The following is a 16,680-nucleotide window of genomic DNA, read 5'->3' on the forward strand; positions in this document are numbered from 1 at the left end:
TCAGCTAAAGGCTGCAACAAGAATTTTGACTTTCCCTGCTTAACACGAACATGTGGCCCATAAGACAGGCGTTAAAGGCTGCCTGGCTTTTTTTTACAGAGTGTAGTATTTCCCTTCTCAGTTCATTTATGGAAGTGTCTTCCAAAAGAATTGTAAACACAAAAGCCTACGGCAGCTAAGCAGGTAACAGGGGAGTGAACTAACCAGGGGGGCAAGTGGTAAAGAGGAGACACGTGTCTTCTGTATTTTTTTTTATTTTTTTTAATCTTTATTTATTTTGAGAGAGAGACAGAGTGTGAGCAGGGGAGGAGCTGAGGGGAGGGAGCCACAGAATCAGAAGCAGGCTCCAGGCTCTGAGCTGTCAGCCTCCGAGCCCCGCCTCGAACTCATAAACCACGAGACTGTGCCCTGAGCCCAACCAACTGAGCCATTTAGACACCCACCATACAGTTTATTAAAGGGGAAAAAAAGACATAGATGCACATGGAAAAATTAAGTAATGACCCAAATTGGTATTAAGTGCCAAGGCAAGTGGCCTTTCACATAATCTTCTAGCAAATACTGGTGAGGCCAAAGCTCATCACAGTCTTCTAGAGAAAAGTCCTTTTCTTCAACTTGTTCGTTAGCGGTGCATTTTGCTGGGATAAAAATTTTGTAGATGCCTCATTGCTTTCTGTCACGATGGAAAAATGCCACTCCTTAGGTGACTGTGAATTGATTTACCTACTCATTTGTTTCACTGATGGGGGGAATCTGATGAGCACAGGCACAGAATCAGGTCTGAACGTGATTTGTTGGAGGGATCGAATAGCCCGGCCTGGACAAAGCCAAGTGTCAGTGTTTAGGGAAAGCACAGGCGATTTAGGGGGTAAGGACTGGCTGTAAATGACAGGTAACCTTGAAAGCTAGTTTGAGTTTGGATTTTGTGTTCTAGGCCAGCACTGTGCACTAGAACTTTCTACAGTGATGGGAACGCCCTGTAATCTGCACTAATACAGTAGCGACAGGCTGCATCTGGGTGCTGAGGATTTGAATTTGTGTCCAGTTTGTCCGAGGGATGAATTTTTTTTTCTTTTTTTTTTTCTTTTTTTAATATATGAAATTTATTGTCAAATTGGTTTCCATACAACACCCAGTGCTCATCCCAAAAGGTGCCCTCCTCAATACCCATCACCCACCCTCCCCTCCCTCCCACAGGGATGAATTTTTAATTTTAGTTAAATTCCGATTTAAATAAGTGCTTGTGGCCAACGGCTACCATGTTGGACAGCTGAGTCCCAGACAGTGAGGTACCATGACGTGGTTGGGAGACGAATGACGACAAATCTCAACTAAGGCTGACCTGAAACGTTTCAGAGTAACGACTAGAAATTTTCTACTACTGATAGTAATGTGAGGAAGAGATTTTTTTTTTTTTTAATAAGGTGAGAAACTTAGAAGGAAGCAGAAGGCAGGACATCCGTTCACTTGAGATTGTTTTAAACTCAAGTGAAATACTGATGCGGGAGATACGAGTTTTCTGGGTATTTTATACATGGAAGAAATTGCCCACCCCTCCCCCACGCGTCCAAAACAAAGAGCTGTCAGAGTGCATCCAGGTCACCTAGCAGTTCTTTGTCAGGATCTCCCTGAGATTTAATCTCCCAGAGATTAAGATCTCTGGCCACGTAACGTCCCAGTTCTGTGACTTGTTCCTGGGACTCCATCAGTGTTTCCCAGTCACCTGGGCTTGGACTGATGCAGGCAATTGTTACTGCCGCCATTTGCATTGCTTCCTCTCTCGAGGCTCCTCCCAACGTCATTCCACACCTCTTGCCCCTCTCTCTTTTACTTCTCCTTCCATCCTGGGCCTCCCCACAATAGCATCCCCCCCCCCTTCCCCAAGATCCGGGTTCTGATGCCTATTGGAGGCTGCCCTGGGCGTAGAGGTTGCCTGCCTTCGACACCAACAACCCAAGCGTAAAACTGTCCACCTGATTTTCACCATGACCGGCACCCAGAACGGCAGACTAGGACCCAGTGTTCTTGACCCAAGAACCCTAGTTCTTTCAGTTTTGTTTTGTTCTGTTCTTTTTTTTTTTAAGGCCTTAGTTGTCATTTAATTGCAGTGTCTCTCCCGGTTTCCCTATCAGTGGAGGTAGGCAGTGATGAGGTAAGAGGGAATAATGCTAGCCCTTTACCACATTATAAGGAAAGATGGCTTTTATGACTTTTTTAACCTAAGGTCATGACAAAGCAAGGTAATGACTCCGAGAGACTTTGATCAAAGAGGAAGCATTTATTGAAATACGAACTCTTTTATAAAATATCTCTGGGAACATACACAGGCCCTGGTAACCTTGGCTGTCTCCGGGGAGAACCAGGTGGTGGGAGTCTTGAGTTAGGGAAAACTTGTCTGTATAAACCTGTATATATGTTTAATTTTGAACCGTGTGAATATTTCACCTACTCGAGAATTGAATCAGTGACGTTTTTTTTTTTTTCAACGTTTATTTATTTTGGGGACAGAGAGAGACAGAGCATGAACGGGGGAGGGGCAGAGAGAGAGGGAGACACAGAATCAGAAACAGACTCCAGGCTCCGAGCCATCAGCCCAGAGCCCGATGCGGGGCTCGAACTCCCGGACCGCGAGATGGTGACCTGGCTGAAGTCGGACGCTTAACCGAATGCGCCACCCAGGCGCCCCGAATCAGTGACGCTTTAACGTGGCAGTGGGGGCTGATATGTGTTCCATGCCCTGACTGTTCTTTTTTTCCTTCAGATTCTAGAAAGCCATCGCTTCCAGAAAACAAGATACTTGCTTTGTCCTCTGGTTGCACTACCCTCTGTAGCTTAGCGGAGACCTCTTTTTCTGTGCGTTGAGCAGCATTTCTCACGGATAGCAACCACATTGGTCTCGAGGAAGAGTGATCCTTCAGCATTCCAAGTGTGATTTCTAGGCACCTTAATCCAAAACACTCTAACCCAGCGGTTTTCAATCAACACCACTTTGGCCCCCCAGGGAACATTTGGTGATGTCGGGAGACATTTTTGATTGTCACAAGTGGAGGGCTGGTGCTCCTGCATCTAGGAGGCAGAGCCTGGCGATACCGTGTCCTGTCATGCACAGGACAGTGCCCACGACACAGAATTATTGCAGTGTTCGCAGCAGCGAGGCTGAGAAACTTGGCCCAAACCAAACTCTCCTTTTAAAAGAGGGTGGATAGGCGTCTCACTCTTCTGGATAATAGTTGTGTAACCTGAGGCATTTTCCCTCATTGACGTGAACCTTAATTTTGCTCCTTGAGGAAATGTCCCCAGTACCTACCCTGACAGCCTCATTGTGCGGTGAGCATCAGACACAGCCTGGGAATACCAGTGAGTGACATCACTGTCTTTATTAGCAAAAGCAACATCTCTCGGCCTCTGATTTGCAGTCAGATGCGTTCTGTTGTGCGTGGCTGCCTCCCGCAGTGCTGGCCCTGGCGACTGGTCACTTAGCATCCTGCTGCTGGCTCCAGTCTGGCCTGGGCGTGGGAGAAGCACACAGTGAGGGCTGGAGCAGGACCATGTAGCTGTGGCTTCAGAATAAGAGAAAGACGTGCTCCTGATGAGGGGCTGCCATTATGGGTTTTTATCATTTATTTATTTTTATTTCTTTTAATATACTTTTAAAGTGTACTTATGTTGAGAGAGAGTGTGTGTGAGTGAGCGAGCCAGCGGGGGATGGGCAGAGAGAGAGAGAAACGGAAACACAGAATCCCAAGCAGGCTCTGCTCACAGCACAGAGCCCAACTCGGGACTTGATCTCACAAACTATGAGATCATGACCTGAGCAGAAACCAACTGAGCCACCCAGGCGCCCCTGCTCTTTTTCTTTTAATTGAGCAGCGAGCAGATGAGCTACGTCATTCAGAGAAGGGAAATTTTTCGGTAATCCCATTAGATTTAGAAGCATGTAGAAGCATAGACCATTACCATCCACCCTGCTGGGCAGATCCTCCCTCCAAACCTTCTGCTTCCGGATAGTATCACCTGTGCTTCCGTGTTTTTCCAAACTAAGTCCTAAAGCACGTGATGACCAATCTGCCTTTATGACTTCCGGGCAAGACATGGCAGGTGATTCAGCAAAGTCAATAGGTGGCTTCCAATAGGTGGAGAAGCCAACCCTCCGATCACGGTGTTTCCTTGGACTGTTCATTTCTAAGTGACCTCCTTTGGCCTTGGCATTGGAAAGAGCGTCCACGTGGTAAGCCACCCAGGTTTGCTACACTTCTGTGTTCTGATTAACTATGGAATTTCCATCTTGTTTTGGTCCCTGATGCCAGTAAACGTTGTCTTGGTGTCTCCAAAACACCCTAAAATGTGCCATACAGCTTTCTTCGGGGGGCGACAGGAACCACTCCGTTGTTGAGTGTGGTGTTAATGGCAGGTGGGGAGGCTGGGGTTTTCCGTGCTTCTGCGGCCTGCTGGGCCACTGAACAGGAGCCCCTGCTCTCCAAGCACAATTTAGCCTTTGCTGTCAAATTAAATGGCTTTATAATATACTCCGGTGATCTACATGCCTCCCTGCACAGGTTGGCCAGCAGGGTTCTGATCTGGCCAGCATGCCTCTTGTCCCAAGGCCTATGGCTTGTCCATTTTTTTTCCCCAAAGATTTTGAGTAATCTTTACACCCACGTGGGGCTTGACCTTACAACCCTGAGATTAAGAGACACAGGCATCCCTGGCTTGTCCACTCTTAGCACTACCACCCCATTTCCCTTGCCTGGATAGATAGTTCACGGTGATTTTGAAAGGTGTCTCTTAGAAGTTGCTTAAGGCGGCGCCTGGGTGGCTCAGTCAGTTAAACATTCGTCTTCGGGTCAGGTCATGATCTCACAGTTCATGAGTTCTGGCCCTGCGTCGGGCTCTGTGCTGACAGCTCAGAGCCCGGAGTCTGCTTCAGATTCTTTGTCTCCCTTTCTCTCTGCCCCTCTCATGCTCGCCCTCTGTCTGTTTCTCTCTCTCTCTCAAAAATAAACATTAAAATAAATAATAATAATAATAATAATCATAATCATAATAATAAAAGTTGTTTAAGCACAGAGAAATGAAAAATTCTAGAGTTCTTTATTCTGGAAATCCAGAAAAGAAGGCCAGTAACATAGGAGAGGTTCTAGTCTTCTCTCTACTTACAGATACTAACAGGATAAATGCCTTGTGCTTATTCATAGTTGTGCTGTCTTAGGGAGTTAAAATCATTGGTTGCTGGAAGAATCTTACTTACCAAATTCGATTGAGTTTATTTAACCAGAAACCTATTACTGTGGCAAATTAAAGCATGTTATTATTAATTAGAAGCAATTTTAAAAGCTGTGTTAATAATGGGGGGGGGGGGGCCTGGGCGGCTCAGTTGGTTAAACGTCCAACTCTTGATTTCGGCTCAGGTCATGATCTCACGATTCATCACATCGAGACTCGTGATGGGCTGTGTGCTGATAGGGCAGAACCTGCTTGCTATTTTCCCTCTCTCTCTATGCCTCACTCAAAATAAATTAACTTTAAAAAAGCTATGTCAATAGTAAGAGCAACATTTATCCAGTGTTAGCATATGCCACACATCTGTCCAAGCACTTCAGAATTATTAACTCATGTAATCTCATCACAACCATTTTGCTACCCTATGGATGAAAAACTGAAGATAAGTTGCCCACCCCAGGGCACCCACATAAGTGGCAGAATGAGGCTGGGATTTTGACCCCAACTGTCTCTCTCTCGGGTGTGTCAGACCCAAACCGCTGCAATATTATCTGAACCTTATGGTTCCTATGACATTAAATGGAAAGTTCTCATTTATCCGCTAGAAGAATGGAAGCCAGGGGGTACAGGTAAAATTAGCCCCCTTTGGATTGGGAGCACAGTAGTAGCGAATCATTCTGAAAAGTGTTTTCCCCGATTCAGTGGTTCCAAAGCCAGCTGTGCTTGTATGTTTCTCCTCTGAATACAGAATCTGAGCTGTAGCCACAAAATAACTTTTTCTAGAAGGTACATATTAATTTTGAAATGAAAAACAATCTCATCTCCGGGTACTGGGTGAAACACTGGAAATAAAATGACAAAGTGCTAATTTCAAAAATCATTCTTGAGCACCGAACTAAAAATTGACAGTGAAGTATGAGATCCACCTGGAGGGGGTGATATATTTTGACCTGTCATATTAGGAGAGGAACACGTTTCAAACCTAGCTGTGCCATAGAAAGTCACAGGAGGGGTAATAACTCACTCACGACTTGCTCAATAGCAAAAAAGATCTGATAAAGCATTGGGTTGGAGGGTGAATACTTTGAAAGTTATTTTCCTGCGTGAGAGTCGCATTTCCCCAGATGGTACACCTGTGTTTTCTGGCAAGTTCGCTGTCTGCGGATCCTGTGTCTGTAGCTTTTATCATAACACAGGAGGAAGATGAGGCATTCCAGCCCTCAGCACGGAAGCCTTCCATGAGACAGCGCATCATTAAGGAGAGAACAAGAAGGCGACGGTTGTGGTCTCTGGGGATGTAAATTTAATCTTTATCTTTTTTGCCTAACCCCCCAGTTTGTATGTACATCCTGACATCCAGAGACACAAGTTGGATTGAGTTACAAGGAAAATGTTGAACTGTTCATAGAATCTAACTGTGGGGTTTTTTTCCTCGGTGAAGATCACCCACTCTTACTTTTACGGGAGTGCTTTTTATGTAGCCAAGTCTGCTGCTGCCCACTGCATGATGGATCAGGGAGCGTTTCGTTATTGAGCACACGGCTGACATACAGGCTGTCCAGGTGACATTCTAATTCTCCTGGGCTACTTTTCCACACTGTGACTTTGTCATTTTTTTAAGGACATGGTCGGTGCCTGGAATATAAGACACACATTTGCTTCTACGTCCACGCATTCATTCATGTACTCAGTTGACAAATATTTATTTAGCTTGGCACTGTGCTAGGCCTTGGGGGTAGGACAGAGGCCTAGACGGAGCTCTTCCCTTGGCTAATAATGCTTTCATTGTCATGGTAGAGACAAACCGGAAGAAGTAAACAGAATAAAGCGATTACTAACTTTTAAAGTGCTCCGAAATAAACCCACACGTATATGGTAAGTTAATTTGTGACAAAGGAGGCAAGAATGTACAGTGGGGAGAGGGTAGCCTCTTCAGTCACCGGTGCCAGGAAACTTGGACACTTGGGTGCCAAAGAATGAAACTGGACCCCTTTCTTACACCGTACGCAAAAATTAAAATGAATTTCAGGGTGCCTGGGTGGCCCAGGCGGTTAAGCATCTGACTTTGGCTCAGGTCATGATCTCACGGTTCGTGGGTTTGAGCCCCGCCTCGGGCTCTGTGCTGACAGCTCACAGCCTGGAGCCTGCTTCAGATTCTGGGTGTCCCTCGCTGTCTACCCCTCCGTCTCTGTCTCTCTCAAAAATAAACGTTAAAATGAGTTTAAAGACCTCAAGCCATAAAACTCCTAGAAGAGAACATCGGTAAGCTTTTTGACGTTGGTCTCGGTGATGCTTTTTTGAACCTAACTCCAAAGGCAAGGGCAACAGAAGCAAAAATACGCAAATGGAACTGCATCAAACTAGAAAGCTTCTGCACGGTGAAGGAGACCATCCGCAACCTGAAAAGGCCATCTACTGACTGGGAGAAGATACTTGCCAATGATAATATCCAATAAAGGGTTTAATATTCAAAACATATAAAGAACCCAAACAGTAACAAAAAACCAAACGATGTGATTGCCAAGCAGGCAGAAGATCTGAATAGACATTTTCCGAGAGAAGACCTAAGATGGCCAAACACATGAAAAGATGCTTATTAGCACCAGTAGTCGTCTGGAAAATGCAAATCAAATCCACAACTTGCATCTGTCAGAATGGCTGTTGTTAAAAAGAGAGGAAATAATGGGAGTTGTTAAAAGGCGTTACTCACGCACTGTTGGTGGGAATGTGCATTGGTGCAGCCACTGTGGCAGACTATATGGAGGTTCTTCAAAAATGGAAAAATAGAACTGCCGTACGATCTAACTTACGGCTATTTGAAGAAAACAAAACACGTACTCGTAAAGACAAATGTACCCCCATGTTCCTTGCAGCAGTATTTACAATCGCCACGATATGGAAACAACTTAAATGTCTGTTGGTAGATGAATGGATAGGTGTGATACACACACACACACACACACACACACACACACTGGAATTCTACTCATCTATAAAAAAAGAATAAAATCTTGCCATTTGTGACAACATGGATGGACCTTGAGGGCATCATACTAAGTTAAATAAGAGAAAAACAAGTAATGTAGGATTTCACTTACACACGGAATCCTCTAAAAACGAACAAATAAAACAACTCATAGATACAGAGAATAGATTGGCCGGAGGGGGGAGGCGTAGGAGGTGGCCACGATGGGTGATCAGTATCCAGAAGTACGAACTTCCAGTTATAAATCTCAGCCATGTAATGTATGGAACGGTGATTAGGACTATATTATTGTATTGCATGTATAACATATAGATTACGGTGTTGACTATAATATCGTATTGCATATTTGAAAGTTGTTAACGGTAGATCCTGAAAGTCTGCATCAGGAGAAAAGTTTCCTAGCTCTGTATGGTGACGGGTGGTAACCAGACATATTGTGGTCACTTCGCAATATGTACAAATATCAAATCATTATGTTGTACCTCTAAAACGAATACAAGGTTATATGTCAATTGTACTTCAATTTTAAAAAATGCTATGAAGAAAATCACCAAGGGCAGGGGTGCTACTTTTTAGATAAAGTATTTAGGGGAGCCTCTTTCGATAAAGTATTTAGGGGATAAAGCATTTAGGGGAGGTGAGCTGGGGGCTGGGATCACAAGTGTGAGAAGGAGCCAGCCAACAGGAGAGTGGAAGCAAGAATGTTCTTGACAGAGAGAACACCATTTGCCGAGTCCTAGAAGCAGGAAGGAGCTTCGCGGATTCCAGAAACCGAAGGAGAGGCTGTTGTGATGGAGCGTACGGAACAAGGAAGCAGAGGCAAGATGGGATGAGAGCAGTGGCTCTGAACTTGAGGCCCCTATTGTGTCCCAGGGGACATACGACCTTGCTGTCACAGCTGGGGACGCGAGAGGGGTGCTGCCAGCATGCAGTAGATTAGAGCCCAGGGTCGCAGTTACACATTCAGTGATGCACAGAATAGTCCCCAGGTCCGTCTGGCCCCGAGTGCCGAGTGCTAAATTGAGAAATCCTAAATTAAAGATAGGTGGTGGCCTAAGTAAAGATGTATACCAGGCCAGACCGGCCATGGTTGCCTATGTGGCGGGGGGGGGGGTGCGAGGACATGATAGGAATGTTTGGTGAACCCCGGGTTCTAACTCAAGCACCTGGGTGGATGTCGTGGTCATTGATCAAGACGGAGGGGAGTGGTATGAGGAAAGGCTTGGGAAGGAAGATCTAGTCTTCCAGTTTGGACATGTTAGTTTGGAGATATTTCGAGCCAGCGAAGGGGGGAATTTGGTGGACACTCTGACATGTGGATTCGGAGCTCAGGGGAGAGGGCCGAGGTTCCACTTCTCGTTGCTGAGTCATGGATCCATAGGAACTGGTGAGATAGATGGAGGAGAGGCCCCAGGACTGGCAAGCATTCACATTTGGAATACTACCTCTCAAGGCCCTCCTTCATGGAGTTACAGTCCCAAAATAAACACAGCTGGCCAACTCATTCCCTGACAGTCTCCCGTGGGCCTTCCGTTACATACAGAGAAAATCTACACTCCGAAGCACGACATACGAGTCCTTTACGGTCTGTCCCCAGGGGGCTTGTCTTGTCCCATCTCCTGCTGTTCAGTTCACACCTCACTCCAGCCACGCTGAGTATGTGGATCCCGGCTCCTTTCTATTCGTGCTGATCGTTCTAGAACACCTTCATTCCAGAAGCAGTTCCGCCATTGCCCTTCCCCGTGCTTCTCGGTGCTGACTGTTCATTACTCCTTCCCAGGCCTCCCTCAGCACCCTGCCCTTAACCTCTGTTGTATCACGGATGACTTTTGTTTTGTAATAATTGTTTGCAGTGATAGCCTGCCAAATGCTCACCTTGAGCAGCTAGAGAACAGGGGCCTGGCCCAATCATCTTGACATCCGTAGGGTCCCATACAGTGCCTGGCCCACAACATTCAAGAGATGTATCACTTTTTTTTTCTTAATTCTAAAATTGTCATAGACTTTGCAGACAGATATGTTCTTGAGCCTACAGTTCCGGATCTGCAGTTAGAGGTGAGATCTGTTGGAGGGTAGAAAGGTAAAGGTCGGGGGGCGGGGGGTGTGCAGAAAGGGGTGGAATTTATACTTTGGTTATTCGGACGGGAGAAAGAATACTTTGAAAGAGCTCAGTTCAGTTCTCTGGGCTTTTTGTGTTTCAGAGATGATAGTGATTATCTGTGTCTTGGGTCAAGTGCATGGCTCTCTGAAAGTTGGCTGTTAGGTTTTTGGCATCCGTAAGTCCCCTTGTCTATAATCTGTAGACCGCTTATGATCAGCCACTCATGGAAGAGCTTCAGCAATGAAATTTTAAAAGGCAGTCTCTTAACTCCATCGTCGGAAGGTTCTTTTCTTTCTAGATGTTGCCCCACTTAGAGGCTGCTCCTGGGTAGATGCTGGTGACTGCCAGGGAGAAGCAGGATTTGACGGTGGTTGGCCGTCCATTTCTCCAGCATGGCAGCCATAGTGAACATCCTTTTCTTTGTAACGTGAAAGACACAGGACCCCGTGATGTTTTAGAGCTGCTGTTTCAAAGGGAACGAAAGGGAGCAATGGCCTGGCGCTTTCCAGAAGCCGCTACGACCCTCACAAAATAGTGGCGGCGTATAGATGTTAAAGCTGCAGTCAGGACCCAAAGGCAGGGGGTGATGGGAGCCCTGGCTGCCATGCTGTTCCTTTATCCCTCACCACCCCTGGGCTGAGAGGGAGTCTGGCCGGGGGGCCAGGCTGGCTCAACCATTTATGAGCTCAGCTTCATGCGGGACACTTAAAGTTGGAGCATATCAACACCACGCTGTGGTGTGACCGGTAAATCTGATGAGGGATGAGAAGGCTCTCGGAAGATAGAAGTTGGCTGTGCAGGTATTAAATTGGTACTATTGTTGCGGGATCCTTAGTCACCCCCAGTGGAGCTTAAGCCCCGCGAGAGCAAGGACTTGGCCAACCAGGTAGAACTCAACACGGAGCGAAAGAACAGGTTGTTCTTCACCTTCTCTGTGCTGTGACACTGCTCGAATTGGGAATTCCAAACGGCTTGGGACCCTGTTCTGTATTGATGGCCGTCCCTGCTGTGGAATATTGAGGTGACAGTTGTTTTGAAAGAGCAGTGGGATTCTGTGGCAAAGGAAACCTCACTTTTGTTCATTGAAGTCGCCTTAAAAAAAGGGGGGTGTCCTATGTCCAAAAAGGAAAACTGTTTTCTTTGCTTTCCATTTCATTGAATAAAAGTGAAAACTCTTGTATTATAGCTTTACCATCTTCCCCAAATGATTTAGTTTTAGGAAACTGATTTAGGCTTCAAGAGTCCCTTCTTCTCTTCCTCTTTCTCTGCCTTTACGTGTTCTAGCTGCTCTTCCCAGACCAGTGGAATTCTGGGGGGAACCAAATGTTATTCTCTCCAAGGATGTGGAGTGCAACAGAATGCGGTGAGCGTGTGTCATTGAAGACAGCAGGACGTGGAAGATGGGGGTAGACAGGGCGTGTTGCGTGCGTTTTAAAGAAAAGACCGGAAAAACCAAGCAGCACAAACGGCACAGTCGTCCTCCAAGATTTTTTTTATACTTTATTTTATTTTATTTTGGCTTCTTTCATTTTGTTTATTCTTGAGAGAGAGAGAGAGAGAGAGAGAGAGAGAGAGAGAGGAAGAGGGTCAGGGAAAGGGGGAGAGACAGAATCCCACGCAGGCCCTGTGCTGTCGGCACAGAGTCTGACGTGGGGCTCAATCTCACAAACCGTGAGATCATGACCTGCGCCGACATCACAACTTGGACGCTTAACTGACTGAGCCACCCAGGCGCCCCTTTTTTTAAAATTTTTAACTTACTTATTATAAACTTGGAGACAAATCTGTTCCACCATTCCCTCCCCTGATGTTCAATGGGATGTTAAATTTGGATATATCTATGATATTGTAAGTTAGGAGTATTTAAAAATTGTAAACACAGAAGAGATTTTGAAGCGGTGAAGTTCCATTTGTGAGCAAAATCAAAGGCTAAAGTCTCTGAGATTCTGTTAGATCAGAAAAATCTTATTTTTCAAGGAAGTATTTACTGCAATAAAAACATTAAGTTTCCATTTCCTTCGGGAATTGGAGGTATGCCAAGTTGATCTGCATTTTTTTTTTTTTTTTGAGAGAGAGAGAGAGAGAGATGGAGTGAGGAGGGGAGGGGCAGAGGGAGCGGGAGAGAAAGAATCCTAAGCAGGTTCCATGCTGTCAGCACGTAGCCCATTGCAGGACTTGAACCCGCAAACCATGAGATGGTGACCTGAGAGCCAAAACCAAGAGTCGGACGCTTAACTGACTGAGCCACCCACGCACCCCCAAGTTGACCTGCTTGGATGCTGATCTCCACACTTTTTATTCGTACATTTACTTTTAAGCAAGTTTGTGTTTTTAGGCATATTGGATACTTCTATTGACATGCATATTGCTAATTTTTTAATTTGTTTTTTTGTTTGTTTGTTTGTTTTTTTCCTGGATTGTGGAAGTCCTGAATTGCTTCAGGGGAATTTACCCTTGGGTGGGAAGAAGTTACATAGGAGTAGTAGGAGCTACATAAAGCCCTTGATTGATCCAAGGAAAAGGGTGTCTTGCTCCAGATGCCAGGTAGCTGCACAGAGGAGGAGAAGCACCTTGACCCTCAGAATCCTTGGTGCACAAGGCAGAGTGTGGCTGAATCTGGGTTAATGGGCCACAGCCCTTCACCCATGGTTTTCCATCCTCATGAAGGAAGAATTTAAACTGGCAATCGACTATGAATAGGAAACAGGTATAATCATCCGCATCCTTCCTGCTTACAGACCCAAACTCACCCGTCCCAGGGTCACCTGCCCTGGAGATAATTGGGCACCCAGTAGTCTGGAAGGAGCAGGCCCCCATTTTTAGCCCCAGAATGTCTGTCTCCCTACTCGGTAGATAAACCTGGGCATGTACACGTTAGGTACACAGCTGTCGCCCTAAACACGTGGGATTGGCCTGTGACCTCTCAGAATCATGTTACACGGTGTCTGGACGTTGTAGCATTATTTCCCGAATTGCCTTTCAAAAATCGATCTCAGTTTACACTGTCCAGCTGATTGGGGAAAGCACGGATTTTCCCTGGTTGTCACTAACGCTGAGTGCTATGCATTTTAAAAAACTTTGCCAGCAAGGTAGATGAAAATGCCTTAATTTTCCTGTTAATTTTCATTCATTTTTATCACTGGTAAGTGTGACTATTTTTTTTTTCCGAATAATTTTAATCCTTTGGGAGTTACACATTTTATTTATAAGAGGTACTTACGTATCAAGGGCTTGCATTTTTCTTGAAAGTGTTTTTCTGGTTCTAAATGAGTCTTTTAATTTTGCTTATTTTTTTTTAACTCAAGCTTTTACGAAGTCAAATTTTTTAATATTTCCCTAAAGGCTTTTGTCTTCACTCTCATTTTTAAATTTTATGCTGGCAATACTTGGTTTTCACTATAATATTCATAATACAAGACTTCCCAAAGAATTCTTAATTTTCAAAAGTTTCCTGATGAGGTGTTTACATGGATTCCTCCAATTAAGCTTTGGAATTATAAGATTATGGCTTTTAAAAAGATTGCTATTGTGATTGTTGTTGAAATTGGTTTAAATTTATTAACGAATTTAGAGAGAAGTAGCATCTTTAACTGTTAAGTCTTGCCTTCCAAGAGTTCAGCGTCTATATGTTTGTCTTTTATGCTCCTCAGTAAATTATTTTCTTCCAAGATCTTGTAACTATTTTTTGTTAACTGTATTCCTAAGTAATTGATGTGGGATTTTTTTTAATATTATTTATTTTTGAAAGAGAGACAGAATGCAAGCACGGGAGGGGCAGAGAGAGAGGGAGACACAGAATCTGAAGCAGGCTCCAGGCTCTGAGCTGTCAGCACAGAGCCTGACACGGGGCTCGAACCCACGGACCGCGAGATCATGACCTGAGCCGAAGTGGGATGCTTAACCAACTGAGCCACCCAGGCGCCCCAAGATTTTCTTTTTGTTCTTACTGTTGTGGGTTTTTTTTCCCCTTCCCTGTTATAAATGGGATTCTCTTCTTCTCATTACATTTCCTAGCTGAGAATGTGTAAGTTCTCGATGTGTGTGTTTGCTTTGTAAACTGTCAACTTCATTTTTGAAACTGTTCTCCTAGGTCCATGATTGTTTCTTGGGTATGAGAGGTAGCAATCATATCATCTATAAATTATAGTTTTTCTCTTTCTAACTGCTATTTTGAATTTAGCTTTCTTGTCTTATATTATTGGCTTGGTCTTCCATAATCGTATCGAAGAATGTTAGTGATAAAAGGACTTGTCTTGTTCATGATTTTAAAAGCCAAATGGCTATTGTACTGTCTCCCAGAGTCCATTCCGCTATACACATGGATTATTAATAGCTATTTACATAAAAATCCCTTAGTCAGGGGGTACCTTAGTGGCTCGGTTGAGCGTCTGATTTTTGATTTGGGCTCAGGTCATGATCCTGGGTTCATGGGATCAAGCCCTGCGTCAGGCTCCACAGTGAGTGTGGAGCCTGCTTGGGATTCTCTCTCTCCTTCTCTCTCTCTCCTTCTCTCTCTCTCTCCTTCTCTCTCTCTCTCCTTCTCTCTCTCTCTCTCTCTCTCTCTCTCCTGCCTCTCTCCCCTGTTCATGTGCTCTGTCTCTAAAATAAAAAAATAATTTAAAAAATGAGTTTAAAAAAAATCCCTTGGTCAGATACATTTGGGAAGTGTCGTTCTTCTTCCAATAATATAATGTTGTCATTTAGCTCAAAAACTGTTTTTCATGTTGAGAAAGTTTGTTTCTTACTCTGGTTTTTCTAAGAATTTTTTAAAATCTTAATTGATATTGACTTTTTTACATAACTGATTTACGCAGACCATGGAAAGGCAGTCATTAAAAGCATAGTTAGCTTGTAAGATACTCTGAGTACTTAAAAGTAGTAATATTGGGGCGCCTGGGTGGCGCAGTCGGTTAAGCGTCCAACTTCAGCCAGGTCACGATCTCGCGGTCCGTGGGTTCGAGCCCCGTGTCGGGCTCTGGGCTGATGGCTCAGAGCCTGGAGCCTGTTTCCCATTCTGTGTCTCCCTCTCTCTCTGCCCCTCCCCCGTTCATGCCCTGTCTCTCTCTGTCCCAAAAATAAATAAACGTTGAAAAAAAAAATTAAAAAAAAAAGTAGTGATATTAAACTTTGTTTCTCTTAAAACATTATTTAATTTGGATTTGGTATCAGTCTGGATAGATGGAATAACTGTAGTATTTGCTTATAATTTGAGGCCGTTTTTAGAATTTCTTCCTTATAAACCTTTTGGCCTTTCCCCCAGACCAGAGCAATCTATGTGGAAATTATCCTGAGTTAATGCTTCACACAGGCTGTTCTGGGGTAGGCAGGTTGCTGAAATCCGTCTTCCTGAGAAATTTTGTTTGGGGCAAGGGAAAAAGAAATAGACTTTGGTTTATTAGAAATTTTTTTTTTTGCCTGAAATTCTTCGTTTATTCATCTTAACTTTACTTTTGAATGTAATTTCCTATCATATTTGGGCTTCTGTTTCTCCCCTTGTAAAATTTGGAGTGTGGATGACCGCCAAATGCCATTTATGTTTCTTGGGTTTTTTAAATAGATTTGTTTTGGGGTTTGTTTGTGTGTTTCTTGATTCTGTGATTATTCCCTGCAGCAATTTCTTTATGAAGGGTATGCAAGATGCCACAGAAAAGTGCAAAAGAAGGGAGTTTACATTTTATTTCTCATCTGTGTTAAGAGTATCTCAAGTGGTTTTCCTTTTGGTGCAAAGGTGAAAATATCTTGTGTATTTTCCCGCCCTTCCTTAAACACCTTTTGGATTAGAAACTCAGATCATTCTGTGGGTTTAAAAAAGATGAATCCTCTGTGGCCAGAAGTGGAGATTTCCTCTTTCATGTGGAGTCCACGGAAAATGAATACACTGGAAAATTACCAAAATTGCCAAAGGTCTCAGTCTTGTAGGAATAGAAAGTTAAGTGTGCATAAAGCACGGGACTGTGTCCCCACCCCCACTTTCTCTTCAAGCCTAGGGGAGTCTGGCCACGATCAGAGTCTCAGATGTAGAAGTGGTCTTGGGTGGGGGGGGAAGAGAAGAAAGGCTAGAGGGCTGAATTCCTTTTGGGTGCTACTTTGGTCATCTCTAGTTCAAAAAGCTCCTGTAGAGACCATCTCTCATCCAGAAGGCCAGATGTGTACTCATGTCAAAGCCATCACCCTGTTCATTGAACAGATGGTCATCTAGGGCCCGTTTGGTGCCATGCGCTGGGACCGCAGGCGTGCCAACCGATCTTAATTTCAGCCCTTTGCAAATTATCAGTGAAGAGGACCTTGAAAGTTATTACTTGTAAGTCTTCGGTTTAAAGAAAGAGATATTCAGCCAACCGTCGGTCCCCTCGTTCTGACTTCAGTGTATTTA

General features: G+C 44.4%; 1 protein-coding gene across 10 annotated transcripts in view; it reads left to right on the forward strand.

The window, feature by feature from the left end:
- The window catches only part of PIP5K1B (phosphatidylinositol-4-phosphate 5-kinase type 1 beta), a 317,417-nt gene that overhangs the window by 129,950 nt on the left and 170,787 nt on the right, over positions 1-16,680 (forward strand). The window contains exon 1 of one of the 10 annotated variants that reach the window (XM_045043287.1): positions 10,140-10,261. The exons of the other annotated variants lie outside the window; for them this stretch is intronic. Within the exon in view, the coding sequence (XP_044899222.1) occupies positions 10,169-10,261 (93 nt within the window). The 5' untranslated portion in view covers positions 10,140-10,168. Of the gene's footprint in view, positions 1-10,139; positions 10,262-16,680 lie in introns of those variants that run through there. 10 annotated transcript variants of the gene reach the window in all.

This window comes from Felis catus, chromosome D4 (genome assembly GCF_018350175.1).
Source record: "Felis catus isolate Fca126 chromosome D4, F.catus_Fca126_mat1.0, whole genome shotgun sequence".
Taxonomy (NCBI): Eukaryota; Metazoa; Chordata; class Mammalia; order Carnivora; family Felidae; genus Felis; species Felis catus.